This window comes from Serinus canaria, chromosome Z (genome assembly GCF_022539315.1).
Source record: "Serinus canaria isolate serCan28SL12 chromosome Z, serCan2020, whole genome shotgun sequence".
In the NCBI taxonomy this organism is placed as follows: domain Eukaryota; kingdom Metazoa; phylum Chordata; class Aves; order Passeriformes; family Fringillidae; genus Serinus; species Serinus canaria.
In genome coordinates, this window is record NC_066343.1 from 62,580,832 (window position 1) to 62,596,508 (window position 15,677).

The 15,677-nt window shown below is 38.7% G+C and overlaps 1 protein-coding gene across 2 annotated transcripts in view; it reads left to right on the top strand.

Moving 5' to 3' along the window:
* The first annotated feature begins 620 nt into the window (after positions 1–620).
* TTC33 (tetratricopeptide repeat domain 33) overlaps positions 621–15,677 on the top strand; it is a 43,881-nt gene continuing 28,824 nt past the window's right edge. The window contains exons 1-2 of one of the 2 annotated variants that reach the window (XM_009095809.4): positions 621–722; positions 893–1,121. In XM_009095809.4, coding sequence (XP_009094057.1) covers positions 901–1,121 — 221 coding nt within the window. In that variant the 5' untranslated portion in view covers positions 621–722; positions 893–900. Of the gene's footprint in view, positions 769–892; positions 1,122–15,677 lie in introns of both variants that reach the window. The other variant, XM_030237174.2, reaches the window with a different exon arrangement.

Here is a 15,677-nt window from a genome sequence, read left to right on the forward strand (position 1 = left end):
CTTTTGGGGTGGTGGGTTTTGGTTTTTTTTCCCCCTTTGGTGGTGGTGGTTTTTTTCTTTTTTTTTTTTTTTTTTGGTTTTTTGTTTGTTTGTTTGTTTTTTTCATGTTTTTAAATGTTTTTGCTGTTTTGTTTGTTTGTTGTTTTTTGTTTGTTTGGTTGGTTTTGTTTGGTTTTGTTTTTTTTTTTTTTTTTGTTTTTTGTTGTGTGTGTATTTTACTTGTGGTGGTGGTTTTTTCCCCTGTAGAGGAAAAAGGAAAAACCCGCGCTTGTGAGCCTGGGTCACTTCTCCTTACGGGACTTCCCGGCCGCAGCCGCCGGTCCGTGGTGCATGGCTGCTGTCCCAGGGCGCTGTCGGTTCACGCGGGGGACATTCCCGCCGTCCCGCACCTGTCCCCGTGTGACACTCGAGCACCGGGCGCTGGCACTCCCAGGCCCGGCTGTTTTGTCCCCTCTGGCCCCGCTCTCCACCGCTGCCTCATACGCACAGGAGCGGGGGAGAGCGCCGGGCGCCTCACAGCACCCCCACGGCCCTGCCGCCCCGCGCCAGGGAGAACTACGGCTCCCGGCTGTCCCTGCCGGGGCCACGGGTGCGGCCGCTGCCCTTGCTTCTTCCTGCTCCTGCCCGGTTCCTGCCGTGCCGCCCCGCCTTTCCGCTTCCTGCCGGGGGCCGGGGCTGGCGCGGCGCTTCCAGCCGGGAGAGGCGGCCGGCGGCAGCGCCAGGTACGGCCGTGCGTGCCTCAGGGACAGCTCAGGTGCAGCCGGTCTGGTAAATTCTGTGGGGGAGTGCCGCTCTGTGTCACTGTTCTAGCTTCGAGATGAGCGAGAGGTGATTGTCCTGCTGTGTACTTAAAAGCAAAATTACCTAACTATTTAAAATGCATTCTTCCTAGTTCTCCAGATGGCTTCTTTTGGGTGGAAGAGAAAGATTGGTGAGAAGGTCTCAAAAGCTACCTCTCAGCAGTTCGAAGCAGAAGCTGCGGATGACAAGGATCTGGGTGACGATGATGATGCTAACTGGGTGATTGCAGCTAAGAGAAGAAAGGAAGTTCTCTTAGAAGATTGTGTAAGGAAAAGTAAGGAGCTCAAGGATGAAGGTGCAAACTTGGCCGAAAATAGGAGGTACTAATGTTGTCTTACTCTTTTTTCGTTGTCTGAAAAGCTGCATGATATTTTAATCCCTTCTCTAAACACTAGTAATTTCCTAGTATCTGCATTAGTGGTTTCCATAATTTGAAAAGTGATAATTTCTTTCATTCTGCCGTTACTGTCTGGTACTAAATAAGTTTTTCTTGTCATCTGTGAAACAAAATATATGTTCCACCTTATTTTTGCATGCTCTTGTAACAACAACAACAGCAAAGATTGCCACTTGGGGCATAGTGACCATGAGAATACAGAGTTCTCTATATTTGGTGAAATCAGGAGGAACAGCAGGAGGAACATCAGTAAGACTATTAAATTGGACTTCTGGAGGGCAAAGTTAGGCCTATTTAGGAGACTTATTCAGAGAGTTTCTTGGGAAGCAGCTCTTAAAAACAAAGGAGTCCAAGAAAGGTGGGCATGCTTCAAAACAGAGATCTTGAGGGCACAGGAACAGACTGTCCCTGTGTGCTCAAAGATGAGTTGGCAAGGCAAACATCAAGCCTGGATAGGAATTTAGGAATAAAAAGAGGATGTATCATTTTTGGAAGGAGGGTCAGGTCTCTCTCTCAGGAAGTATTTAAAGGCCTTGCTAGGGCACTTAGAAAAAAAATTAGGGAGGCCAAAGCTCAGTTTCAACTTAATTTGGCAACTTTTGTAAAGCATAATAAAAAAAAAGTTTTTACAAATATATTAATGGCAAAAAGGAAGGGTAAGACCATCCTTTATTCTCTACTGGATGTGGGAGGGAACTTTGTAACAGCAGGTGAGGAGAAGGCAGAGGTGCTTAATGCTTTCTTTGCCTCAGTCTTTAGTGGGAAGATGGCTTGTCATCAGGACAGCTGATAGATGTTGTCAGGGAGCAAAATGGGCCCTCTGTTATCCAGGAGGAGGCAGTCAGAGAGCTGCTGAGCTGCTTGGGTGTTTGTAAATCTATGGGATCAGATGGGATCCATCCCAGGGTGATGAGGGAGCTGGCAGATGAGCTTGCAGAGCCTCTCTCCATCATTTCCCAGCAGTCCTGGCTCACTGGTGGGGTTCCAGATGACTGGAAGCTGGCCAATGTGATGCCCATTCTAAAAATGTGTTGGAAGGAGGATCCAGGTAATTACAGACCAGTTGGACTGACCTCTGTACTAGGTAAGGTAATGGAACAGTTTATACTGAGTGTGATCATGCAGCATTTATGGGATGGCCAGGGTATCAGACCCAGCCAGCATGGGTTTAGGAGGGGTAGGTGGTGTTTGACCAACCTGGTCTCCTTCTATGACCAGGTGACCCACCTGGTGGATGCAGGAAAGGCTGTGGATGTTGTCTGTTTGCACTTCAGCAAGGCCTTTCACACTGTCTCCCACAGCACCCTCCTGGGAAAGCTGGCAGCCCTTGGCTTGGACAGGAGCACTCTTTGCTGGGTTAGGAACTGGCTGGATGGCCGGGCCCAGAGAGTGGTGGTGAGCAGTGCTGCATCCAGCTGGCCTGGAGAAAAGGAGACTCAAGGGTGACCTTATCACTCTCTACAACTTCCTGAAAGGTGGCTGTAGTCAGGTGGGGGTTGGTCTCTTTCTCCAGGCAGCCACTGATGGAGGACACAGTCTAAAGTTGTGCCAAGGGAAATGGAGGTTGAATATTAGGAAAAAGGTTTTTATGGGAAGAGCGATAAAGTACTGGAATGGTCTGCCTGGGAAGGTGGTGGAGTCACCATTCCTGGATGTGTTTAAAAAAAGACTGGGTGTGGCACTGGGTGCCATGGTTTAGTTGAGGAGTAAAGCATGGGTAGGACTTGCTGATCTTGATGGTCTCTTCCAACCCAGCGATTCTGTGATTACGGAAGTTGAAAGACGAAAAACTGACTAGATCTGAAAGGTGAAAGGATAAATAGGATGCAGGGTGATAATCCATACCATAAGTAACACTTTAGCCACTCTTGAAAATGTGTCTTTTTTTCCCTTACTGAGAGTAAGCCTGTTTGCCTGTGCACGGTGCCCAGGCAAATACTGCTGAGCAGCTAATGCACTGTTAATCTGCCTGGTGCTTTCTTAAGTCAGGTACAGGGAGCTGCTACGAGTGCCCTCTGAGTATTGGGAGTTAGCCAGTTCTGGAAGGATATTGCAAGAGTGGTTCCATTGTCTTGTTGTGCTTCAAGCAGGAAATCCTTCTGGAGTCGAGGTGTGTTAGAAGAGGGAGAGGTGGACTATAAATTGTGTATCAGCTAGATAGTTTGGCCAGATCGTCACTGTAGGGGGAAGAAACAGTTCTGAAAACAGTCCCTTTAAAATCCTAAGAATTCTTTGACATAGGAATTTTTATCCTTTCTTCACTTTTAAGAGCATCTTTATTGTCCCAAATCAGAGATACTGTTTTCCTGGAAGAAATATTACCAACCTGTCAATAGGTGCTCCTGTGCTGTTAAACTTTTTGTCTTTAGAAGTATCATGCTAAAAAAAGGTTCCCTGGGCAATGTGGAAGAGAGAACAACTTGGAAGTTTAATACAGGCAAGTTTATATATCATAATAAACATACTCTGAGTAAGGTTGGGTCTGATTTTAAACAAAGTAATGAATAAATACAAAATCTCTTTGAGAAAAGGTTTATTTAAAAATATTTAAATACAGTTTCCTCTTATAACTGGTCACTCAAATAGTGCTCTGCTCAGTGAGTGACTTCAGCTGATTCTTTTGTTTTCCTGAGGCCTGTAATTTCTGAAATAAATTTTGAAGCCTTTTAAAGTTGAGTTTAAATTAAAACCAAGGTAAACTTAATAAGTTTTAATCATCCTGCCATTGTATTAATCTATAGATTTAATGCAGTAGTTGCATAAGTGGGTTACATTAATATTAGTAATTGAAAACACAGAATGGGCACATTAGTAGTCAATTAACATTTTTGTTGGTAACACCAGAAATCTACATAAGGTAGATCCATCCTGTCCTTTTAGAAATACAGAGATTGCTAAATATTTTTATCTAATCTTATATCCTTAATACATCCTGTATTTACCTATATAAAACAGATTGATTTTTGAATTTTTATTTCTGTCTTCAGTTAGACATATGCCTTCCTTGTGTTTTGCTTTGGATGTTGTATATCTTTTCTCTGTGTTCTCTCTTGATTTTTTTTTTTTTGGTATATTTTTTAAGGTGTGGTAAGTCTCTTGACAGAGAGAATGCAGATATTCTGTTGTAGATGTGGTTTAGGTTGGGGACATACTGAACAGCAGGTAATTTTTGATGCTTTTGATATCTTCACTTGGTCTTAAAAACTGAGTTACCCATTACCTGTCAGTTAGAAAACAATATAAAAGTTTCACCCATCCATAAGTAGCAAAGTAAGCATTTTTTGTGAATTTAGGGAGAACTGTCACTCATCAGAAGTGCTTACAAGAACTACTGAGAAACTTTCAATGGTTTACAACAGGTATGCTAAAGAAATTAACGTTCATATCTGAGGCTCAACAGAAATTCCCACTTGTACTTAAAATTTCCATCTGTTACTCCAGCACACTGTACAGTTCAGGCAGTGATGTTGTATGGTGCTGTTGGGGTACGTAACTTTCAGACAGATTTTCTCTTAGAAAAAAAGTATTCACATAGCTTTTACTCTTTCTGACAGAAAGTGGTTGCTGTAGTTGTGTTCAGGCCTAGACCACATGGGTCTGTTTTTTGAAATACACATTTGTACAGCAAAAGCAGACTCATGTAGATAATTATATACTTAAGATGGATTGTGTCCTGAAATACCAAAGTGTGCTAATAGTTAAAAAAATACCTGGGTTGGATTGTGTAGCATTCTAGAAGAAAAGCAAAGGCCCAGCACTAGAAAGTAACAAAGGTTGGTTCTTGGTTGGTGTTACTTGTGGAGTGAAGGGGATCCTAAAATAAAAACTTGTGAAGAAGCAGGGGGCGAAAAAAAAAGAATGGAAGTAACAAATTAATTTCTTATGGTGGAGAAACTGAGGTAACATGCATGGCAGAAATTAATATGACAGATTTTATAAGCAGACCCACTATTACTTAGCTAGAATAGTCATTACCACATTTATGTTTTCTTAGTCTGCTCAGCTTACTTTTTGGGTAAGGGGAGGCAGTGATGGTGTTACAAGCTCCACCATGGTTTTGTTAGTCTCTGTGTACACCGTAAGCCTGTTTGTGTGGAAAAGTGAGATCTCACTGTTTGGTGTTTGTAAGGTGGGGTCTCGGTGCTTCTCTGGGGGAGGGAATAATGAATGAGCTTCTCAGGCACCAGAATTTATGCACTCTGTGTTATTTGCTTGCTGTCAAAGTTGGGAGTGGCAGTGGGGGAATGTTTGGGAAGTGGTGAAAACCCTCTGTGGGTTTTCAGCTTTCGTGGAACTGTTTGAGGAGTATTTGTACCTGCTGTAATGTGTGTGCATGAACCTGATAAGCTGAGACAGACAGAAGAAAAACAGTGATGAAGATGACAGTTTCTGATCCATATTTTGCATTTTTTTGTGGGTTGCGAAGAAGGATTAGGAGTCTACCAGAAAAATGTGTTAAACTAAGTTAATCGTCACAGTGGGGGTGTTACTGTGAAAAACACTGTTAAGGAGACTGACCTGAAAATTTTACACGTAGGCAGTGTTGAAGGCAGCTTGTAAATTGATATCTTGTCAGAACAGCAAGAAAAGGCAGATGTGTGGAAGTAGTATCACATTTGTATGCTCTTTTGATGTGTGAGAGGGAGTGGGGAAACAAATATGTACAAACATATGCACAGTCTTTTAGGAACAGGCACATGGCACTATTCTTTAGGCTGTCATGTGCAGGCCAAGGAGGTGGCCTTTGATGATCCCTGTGGATCCCTTCAGGCTGTTCTGTGATTTCTATGAAGAGAATATTGTCTGTGGGTGGAAAGTATGGAGAATAATCTAGCGGACAGTTTTTTTTGCTTACAGGAAACTTTAAATACTTGAAATCCATTGTGAGACACCAAGTATGAATGTGCCCACATACACTGGAGTTAAAAAAAAACCAACTGAAAACAGTACCAAAACCCAGCAACCCCAGTCCAGTTTTTTGTGTGTTGATAGTCCTCTACTGTTTTAAATCCAGTGTAAGTTCACATGTTCTGCCTTACTATTTTGAACACAGCAATTTGTAATTGCAGTGTTACTTGACTGGGAGGGAGGAAAGCCTTTGTCTCTGGCCACACAGTTAAGAAATGGTTGAGGTACAGGTAAACAGTAAATTATGATGTCCTTAAATACATGGCATGTGAGAGATAAAAGCAGGAAGAAAAACTTCTGTCAGACTTGTGTCCTCGGTGTAACTGAGTTGCCTGTCCGTGCAGTAGCTCTGCAATCGTCCCTGTGCTGTTCTCAAACCTCAGACTTCTGTAGCTGCCCAGTAAGTGGCGATAGAGCTCTTCTCGATGTGCCCTGAAGAGGTGCAGGATTTCTGTTGGAAGTAGACACTGCTTGGTTTAAATTCTCAATGATTTGTGGGTTTTTTTTTTTTTTTTCAGTTTTGCCAAATACAAGTTATTACTGCTTTCGCTTCTGATGATGTTTATTGCGCTGAAAAACAGTAAAAGTTTCCATCTTGATTAGGAAGGTCATTGTTTTCAGCTGGAACACTCCTACATTAGAGGTTCCCCCATATTAAAAAAAATTCTTTCAATTTGTCACTTGGTGTCTAGATTAGACTGATTAATAATATTTTACTTTTTATTTCCCTTAGCTTTTGCAATAGCAAATTAAACAAGGACATGTCAAAGTTCAGTGACTATACCAGATAGCAGGCCAATTTTCATGAAACTGTTTACTTTTCTAGAGGGATTAATTTTTTAGAATTACTTAATTTTCTAATCTATTGAAAAGAACAGAACTTTTCTGAAGGGTCATTTTTTTCCACATTTTAGCAGCTCAGACTTTTTTCTCTGATGTGAATGCCAACATGACTCCCAGATGTGTAGTTAGTGATTCTTTAGCTACACACAGTGCAATTGAGTTTGTTTTTCTCATTAGACATTGTGGATTTTCAGATGATGAGGCACACACCTTTAAAAAGTATGCTTAGTGCAGTGGTAGGTCAAGTGCTTACTGAAAAAATATGTCTATCAGGTGGAGCAGATTTCAACAGTTGTATTTATTCCACTTACCCATGAGTTTCAGGTTTAGATTATGGTTAAGTACTTAAAATTAGTTGTGAAAGTAATAAAATTATTTTCAGATTATATTACTAATTCATTTTGATGCAGCAAAGATGGCAAAGAATAGACATTATTGTGTTGAAATTGCTTTTCAAGTTTCGGTCAATAAAACTGATGTTACTTACATAATACAGTGTTAATAAAGAGGTTTCTCAGAAGATCCCAGCAGCTGTCTTTGGCAAAAACTTTTCATCAGTTTAATCAGCTGAGTTACATTATAGAGTAGCCTAGAAAAAAAAAGATTGTGTTAGAGAGGAGGGATCCAGGGAGGGCAGGTAGCATTTGTTTTTAAGTTTTCTCCTCTAAACTCAGTAGTAGTTTTTCCAGATGAAATAATGAAAAGGTGAATAAGAGTGCTGTAGGAAGCTCCTGACAAAATCCAGATCTAAACCAGAAATTCACAAGAGGTGCTGACAGAGTTGTGTGACCCAGTCAGACCACAGAGACTGTCTGAGTATGCAGGGGCAGGGATGAAGTTAGCAAAGCCACAGCCTATGTGGAATTGAATCTGGGGAGGGATGTGAAGGGCAGCAAGAAGAAAGGCTTGTACAGATGTCTCAGCGACAAAAAGAAAACAAAGAAAAATCTGGGTCTTCTTCTGAAGGGGGTGGAGAATCTAGTGACAAAGGAATCAGAACAGGCACTCACTGTCTGCTTTGCCTTGGTCCTTACTGTAAATGTTGCCTTCAGGAGCCTCAGGTCCATCTGACCACCGGGAAAGTCTGGCCCTTTGTGATCAGACTAAAATGTTCGGATAAACCTGATGTATAGACATTCATGATACCTGATGGGGTGCGTCTTAGAGTGCTGCAGGAGCTGGTTGATGTCATCACAAAGAACTGCAACGCAACTACACTTGAAAGGTTTTGACGACAGAGCATGGTTCCTGGGAGCTGACAGACTGATGGGGACTGGTGTGGATTGTCCCTCCGGGTTGATACTGTGGACAGGAGCCTGAGCAGCTGATTGGATTAGATGATCTCTAGAGTTTCATTCCAACCTTGGCCTTTTTGTAAGTATATCCCATTAAAACTTCAGACACATTTAGAATATAGAAGGTAGTTCCTGATGCTTTTTAAATTTTGATTCACTAGTACAAGTATCTTTGGTGGAATACTTAAGGTGAGGAAACAAATTAAAAAAACTGCACTGCCTTCTTACCATCTCTGCTAACTGATCTCATTTAAAGCAAAGATGTGTTTTAAATTAAAAAAATGAAAAGGATTGATTGAGTAAATAATCTAAGAGTGAACTTTAGTGTCTGGCTTCAAGAATAAAGTCTTAAGTTTGTGTTAGGCTGCTGTTGTAGTATATTGGCAATGTTGACTCTTTCATAAGAGTAATCTAAAAGCCCTACAGACTTTGGATTTTTGTGATTAAGTGTAGGAGAAATTGCTGGAAAATGCTTATAATGAAACCTGAAGTGTGTAGGAAGTACTCATGCCTACTGTTCCTTGAAGGCTGAAAATAACTGTTTGGCATGAGTTTGGATGTAATTTGCATACCTGGTACAATTAGCTATTATATATAATCCTCACATAGTTCAGAGTGAATTACCAATACCAATGTTCTGCAGACAATGAAAAGTTTTAGCATCAGTGATTATTTGATTGAGAGTTTTCTTGAGTCAGTCATGCAAAAATGCAGAGAACATAAGTATATGTCACACTGTAAGTCAAATTATACACTGCAAATAGGGTCTTGCTTGTTTAAAACTGTCATGAGTTCTAGTCAAAGTACCTGATCACTTTTTAAAGCTTTTCACTGCTTAGCATTACTGTCTAAGTTGTGTCTATATAAAGCTTCCTAACTGTTATGCTTCCTAGGGAATACTGTACACATCATATGCTCACTAAAGAGACAAAGGGTGTGTAGTCCTGGAAGTTCTGGGTGCAGAACACTTGAGCTGAAACAGAAAAGACTGAACAAGTATGGACTTTGTACCTTTGTTTTTTGGAGAAAGCATGTTACAGCTTCTCTCTTATTAGTCAGAATGTATGGATTTTTTTTTCGGGCCTCATAACCTTTCTACAGAATTAAAAAAGTGCAGAGTGTTTTGCAGTGTTTAAAACCTTCCTGTAAGCTGTTGTGTAAAGTAAGACATTCATTATTTTGTGTTAATTTTTATTGCTAGCTTTATTTTGTTCATCACATACTGATAGAGTTGCTGCTTCCTGGTGATCATAGAACTTACTTCTCAATGAAAGGGTCATCTAGCTGACCCTTTCATTGAGAAGTAAGTTCTGTGCAGACTGCTTAAGTAGTTATTCTCGTTTAAGTTGTAATTTAGTTTTAAATTAGTTATTTCTTTTTGTTCTGGGAAACGTTATTTCCCAACAGCTGGTTATTATTTGTCAAAGCAGGAGTTCAGTTATGAAATTATTACTAATTTAGTGCAGATTTTTCTGAGACTGAGTGCAAGAATTGTAGATTATTTAAGCTGTACCCAGATTTTGAATAGTTTTGAGAGTATTTTTTTGTTAGAATTGTTGTTCCTTGAGGATATTGAAACTTGAACACCATATGAGCCATCTGTATTTGAATGTGTGCATATTTCTGTATGTATGTATTTGTAAACAGAAGCAGAAGGAATATTCATATGCCAGCTGTAGACTGTGGAAACATTTGTATTTGTCTTTATAGATATATTTATATTTGTCTTTAGAGAAAGCATAATGTAATTGGTGCCTATGTATCATCCTGTATAATTTAGGCAGTTGTTGTTGTCAGCCAAGACAAGAATCAGTATTCATTCAAGATTTCTTGACAGTGTGAGGAGAAGGGGTACAGTCTGTGAGGTGGCAGCAGGGTGGCTGCAGTCTTCCTGTAAACCCCTCAGGTGAGGTATCTAAACACAGGTGAGGGCGTGAGAGGAATTTGGCCTATCAGTGCTTTTTTGGAGGTGAAGGAAGGGTAATTTGTGTTACCTGCCTTTGTATTTATGTCTAGAGGGTCTGTTCCTTCTGTGCCTGAAATATAATTTACAGAATTTTATAAATTAAAAGCTGTGTTTTTTCACTGATACGTCTTGTGAAGTGTATTTTTTTAAGTAAATTCTTAAAAAATATGTCTGTTTTCTTAACATTTCTCCTCGTATTTAAATATGTAGAGAATGCTACTGAAACCAAAGAAGCATTAAAAAAAAAAGGTCTTAAGTATTTCATCAGAATGTATTAATTTTTAATGTATATGTTAATGTCTCTGTGTATAGTATTCATGCCTTACAGTTCCTGTTTTCCATACTTTCTCTATACATGAATGAATACTTGCCTCAGATTTTTATAGGCAGTAACCAATAGTTTCTGGATTTTAACCTTACTTGCTGGTCCTCTAGTTTTGTCCCATTCCTAGCATGCTTTCCAGATAACTTTTGTTTATGACCCAGTAGGACAGTTGCATCTGATCCCAGAATATTTCTGTGATACTTCTTAACTATATAACACAGTGGGCTGTAAATAAATAGCATAAAAATATAAATTTTGATATAGCATTACTTTTATTGACATTACTCATTACGATAATATTTTGCATTTAATTTTTATTGCTCACTATCATAGCTGTGCTTGAAAAATTAAAATATGTGAAAGCACATGGGCTGGCATATTTCTAGCCTTGTAAAGTATACAAAGGTGGAGTAATTAACTCTACCATTTTTTACTTAATTTTTCTGGCAGTCTGATTTTCCTTGCATCTGATGTTTATATGCCAACTGCCAGTCTTTGAGATATTTTGCCACATGAACATTTACAGCCTTCTGTATGAGGGACCATGAGTGTACCTAGCAAAGTGCTACTGGTGCATTTTTTTTTCTCCTCCCAAGTGCTGTGTTGAGGTGAAGTGCTTCAGTGTGAGCTTCTCTCACACTTGGCTTGACTTCTGAAACTGTCTTCATTCCTCTTGTCTTCCTGCATGTTAGTGGGATAAACTGCCTGAGACAGGGATTGTCTTTTCAAATAGGCAACATGGTGGGAGTATAGCCAGCACTACTGCCATCCTGGGAAAATCTGTTTTGCTAGCAGGTCTGTGTTGGTAGATGGCAACTCTCAGCCTAAAGAACATGCTTGAGCTTTGAGGTTTTGCCTATAACTTTAGTTAGGAACTCTAATGGTGCAGCTTTTAAATGTAGGCAATTCTATTATTGATATGCCTAGCATAATACAATTTAGCAAAATCTAGTAATTTATGTTAATAATCTAAGCAATTTTTATTGAGAAATAAAAACTGGGGCCTTTTGCACTTCCTTCATAGAGTCCTCTGTATTAATTATACCATGTATTATAACATGGATACTGTAAAATGGATCATATCTTATTTCTTAAAATGACAGTTTTGTTGTTTTGCTTTTTGTCCAGATCTAGTGTTAAATACATGTAATTCCTTTTACTTGAATAATGAAACCTTTGTATTTAGAATTTTTTTTTTCATAATATTGTTTCTCTTCATAGGAGAAGCAGTAGGGAAAAAAATTAAGTGGTTTGCTAATTTAATAACTTTGGCCAGTTGCTCTTTAGGCCCAGTTATTGTTGCTGACAAAGATAATATCCCCCTCCACTGCCCTTGTTTTAACTGTCTCTGTCATTCATGGAATTTAATTTTGAAGTAGTCATTTAGTATCCCTTGCCCAGTTTTTACTGAACATGATGTGTACCCATTGCCTGTATCTTCCAAAATTAAAATGCACTGATTTTGAGGGATTGTAATTGCCATTTGGTTCAGTGTTTTTCTACAGAAGCAGGATATGGCAGTGCACTTTGTTATAAGGTCTTGGTTCCTGTGTATATGTCAGCTTGTCTTCTAGTTCCCTAAATGTTGTCCTCCATATCCTGTGGCATATTGTGAAAATATCCTTAAATGAAAAGGATGCTTGGCAGTAAAGACTTAGAATAAAAACTCTAGCAACTTCTTGTTCAGCCAAGACTTTTGAAGGGTTAACTAAAAAAGCAAATGGGGAAAATTGAGAGTGCTGCATTCTCAGTTTACATTGTAGAAATATTTGATATTGTAGGACTGATAGTGGTTAATTGAGGTGACTTCATAACATTAATTACTACCACAAGAATGACTGCTTGGAAGGCACCTGTAAAGTAACGTGCCATCAAATTTATAGGAACTTAATTTATTGTGTATCTTGACTTCCTCTATTGTTTTTTGTCCCATTGATTTATTTATGTGGCAGTTAACAATGCAGTAGTTTTGTAGACAGTTGTTAAATTATGTCAGGGCTGAGTTAACTGAAAGCTAGGACTGGTGTGTGCATTATCCCTAGCTTTGGTTGTTTGGAAGTACCTGGTCAAAGATTGCAGTTCTACCACTGGATAAGCTGATCTCAGTTGGGGGTCAGTGTGACCCAGTTCTGCTGCTCTTTCATTTCCACTACTTTGCCATGGTCCCATTTTTTTTTTTTTTTGTTTTTACCCTGGGGGAAGCCAACTTAAAGTACCAGTTAGTCACAGCACTGCAGAGGAAGCCTGGCTGGAAAATAGTCCTTTCTGGTTGCCGCTTATGATCTGGTTCATAAATGCTTCTGACAAAACAGCCAGAAAAATGGGAGTGAGTGGCCAAACAGCAGGGGAAGAGAAGTTACTTCATTTATGCTGTGTTGTTGTGTAGTGGTTGCCTGTGTTATGTTACTGTATTGCACATAAAATTTGAAATTGCTATCTGTGAATTTGTTTGTGCTTGTAGTTGTTACACTTTTAAAATACTCATCTGTTTTCAAATGAGTCTTTTTGTCTAATTCTATTGTTAGACTGTGAACAAACTACTTTTAACTCCCTAAAGTCCCTAAATAGGGACTTTACTAGCAGTTATTTTCTACAAATTTAGCAGTACAAACTAAAGTACACTTTTTTGATGCGGGGTGAGTGCAGAGAGACAAAAATGTTAAAATACATTGTCATTAACATTTTGTGAAAAAATGTTAAAATACATTGTCAAGTACTTTCGGTAAATCATCTAACCTATATGAAATTGGTGATAGACATAGTGTATTTTTCTTAGTAGTCGTTTGGGTGACGAGTACCTTTGTCCTGGTCTCAAAGAGAAGACTCAGTATTTACATTATCATCCTCAGTTTTATATTGCTGTGTTTAAATATTGAAATTCGGATGTTTTAGACAGAAACCATACCTTTGCACCTTTGAATGCTGTCCAGTACACTTGTAACATATAGTGAGAGAGGTAATGCAAGCCTCCTCTCTTTATTTTTATGCTTTCTGAAAAACAGTCACAGAAATTCTGTTTTTATGAAGAACTGAAGTTTGCTATTTTTGCAGTCAGTTCAAACTAATTAATAATTTTTACAGGCTGCCATTCTTATCACAAATTGGATATATTTTCATGCCAGTCTCTGGAGTTTTACTGGCTGTAGCAGCTGAATGACAAGTATTAAAGCAATGTTTTGTCTTTGACGTGTCAGCTGGGAATATAAATCCAATGTAGTAGACCCTGCATGGCTTAAGCTTTTTGTCTGCTGCAAAAATTAGGAAATTACAGTTAAATAAAATGCAGTTCATAGTTGTGGGGTTTTTTCAGCAACAGTCTTCGGATAATAGATCTTGGCAGTGAATAATGGACTGTATTCAGCTGGCTCCACAGACCTGTTTTTACTGTTAAAAATAGGAGACACCTGTTAAATATGTTGAATAGCATAAACTTATTGAAAGGAGTCTGCAGCCTAGACTTCTCTGTAGTAAGCTGTATTTGTCTGGAAGATTTAATGCAAACTTTTTCTTTTCCTGGGAATTGGCTCTTGTGATGATAAATCCTCCTTTAGTGAATTTGGGTGTTGACACAGATGTTTTTATATTGCTTTTATTCTAGGTTGTGAGTGAAAGTCATCTGTTTGTCAGAAGATTAACCTTTCCTGGTGTTGCTCACATAATTTATTTTCCTGGATATATTTGAAATACTGTATATTTTAAAATAGATTTTTCATTCAGTTTAGTGTTTGAACTTCCAGTTCTCAAAGAACGTTTCTGTTTTGAATTTGATTAATATTTACTGAGACCTCAAAAAGGACTTAAATAGGGGCTTGATAAAGAAAAGGTATACATATAGCATTCTAGGGGTAGGATCACATGCTGAGATTGAAATTGAAATTTTCCAGTCCAGAAAATTAATTTTGTGTTAGTCAGTGCCTGCTATACCATCTTTTTGTCACTGTCAGATTAGAAAGTTTTTTTGCAGAGCTCTGAGTATGAAAGTGATAGGATGCTGTTTGCTAAAAAACATTTTTTTATAATGCATTGAGTTTCATTACTATCACAACAGCTGTTTTGTTTGGTAATGTAATTCTCCTGTGTGATTCTAGTGTTAACACTCTCCAGTGTAGTTCTCCAAATGGAGAATTACACTGCGGAGCTGCCTGGTATATTAAAACAAACTGTTGGACAGGTCATAACCTTGATTAGGCTGTGCATTTGCTTCAAGGAGCAGAAGCTTTTAAACTGGTGCAAATGGTGCAAGGCTGGGACAGGAAAGTAAATTGAGATAGGTGAGGAGAGCTCAGAACAACTTTTAAGGACTTAGCAGAAGGTTCCAGAGTTGTTGGAAGATGTCTGCCTTTCAGAAAAATGGCAGAATTTTGATACCTCTTGATATTGTGGGTGGAAGCAAATGAATAAGGTTTCAGAAATTACTTATTTTTGTAACCGATTTCTTTTGTGAGAAAAGAGTCTATTTTTCTCACTTTTCAAAAGTGAGAAAGGAATTGCAAGCAATATTGGAAAAAAATTTAGAAGGGCTGTTGGTATAAAGCTGAAAGGAAATTGATACTAAAATTGAACAATAATAATGAAAGTGTCCTATTTACTTTACAGAATTGCTGTAATAAAAACTAAGGAAGTTTCATACAAATTAAGGTTATTATTACATTGAGCATTGTGTAAGTTTGAAGAATCTTTAACCTGGCCCTTTTTTCTGCATAATTTATTGGTTTTTATTTAATTAGCTGATTGTGAGGGTGTCCAGGTTACTTAGTTTTGATCTTTATGTTCTGATAATAAATTGAGATTGAGAGAGAAAAATCATAAATATTGAGGAAAACTGGGAAAAAACACCGGGAGAGGTAGTCTAAGTCTAAAGAGCATTCACTGGTACTGTTAGAGTTTGTAGAGCCATAAATTCAGGAAAAGGAATTCTAGAGATAGACTTTTGTAAGTCAGACTTAAGTATGTTAATTTTATCAGTGTAATCAATCTCATGTGTAAAGAGAGAAGGTAGTAAAGAGTATATGTTAAAGGGCATATTTTTATAGTTGAGACACAGGTCTGTTCTCCAGAATGCAGGAAGGTATCAAGCCTTTCTTCCTTTTTGGTGTTATTTTTTTTTTTCCCAGAAGGGATCTTCCATATTATAGATGCTTT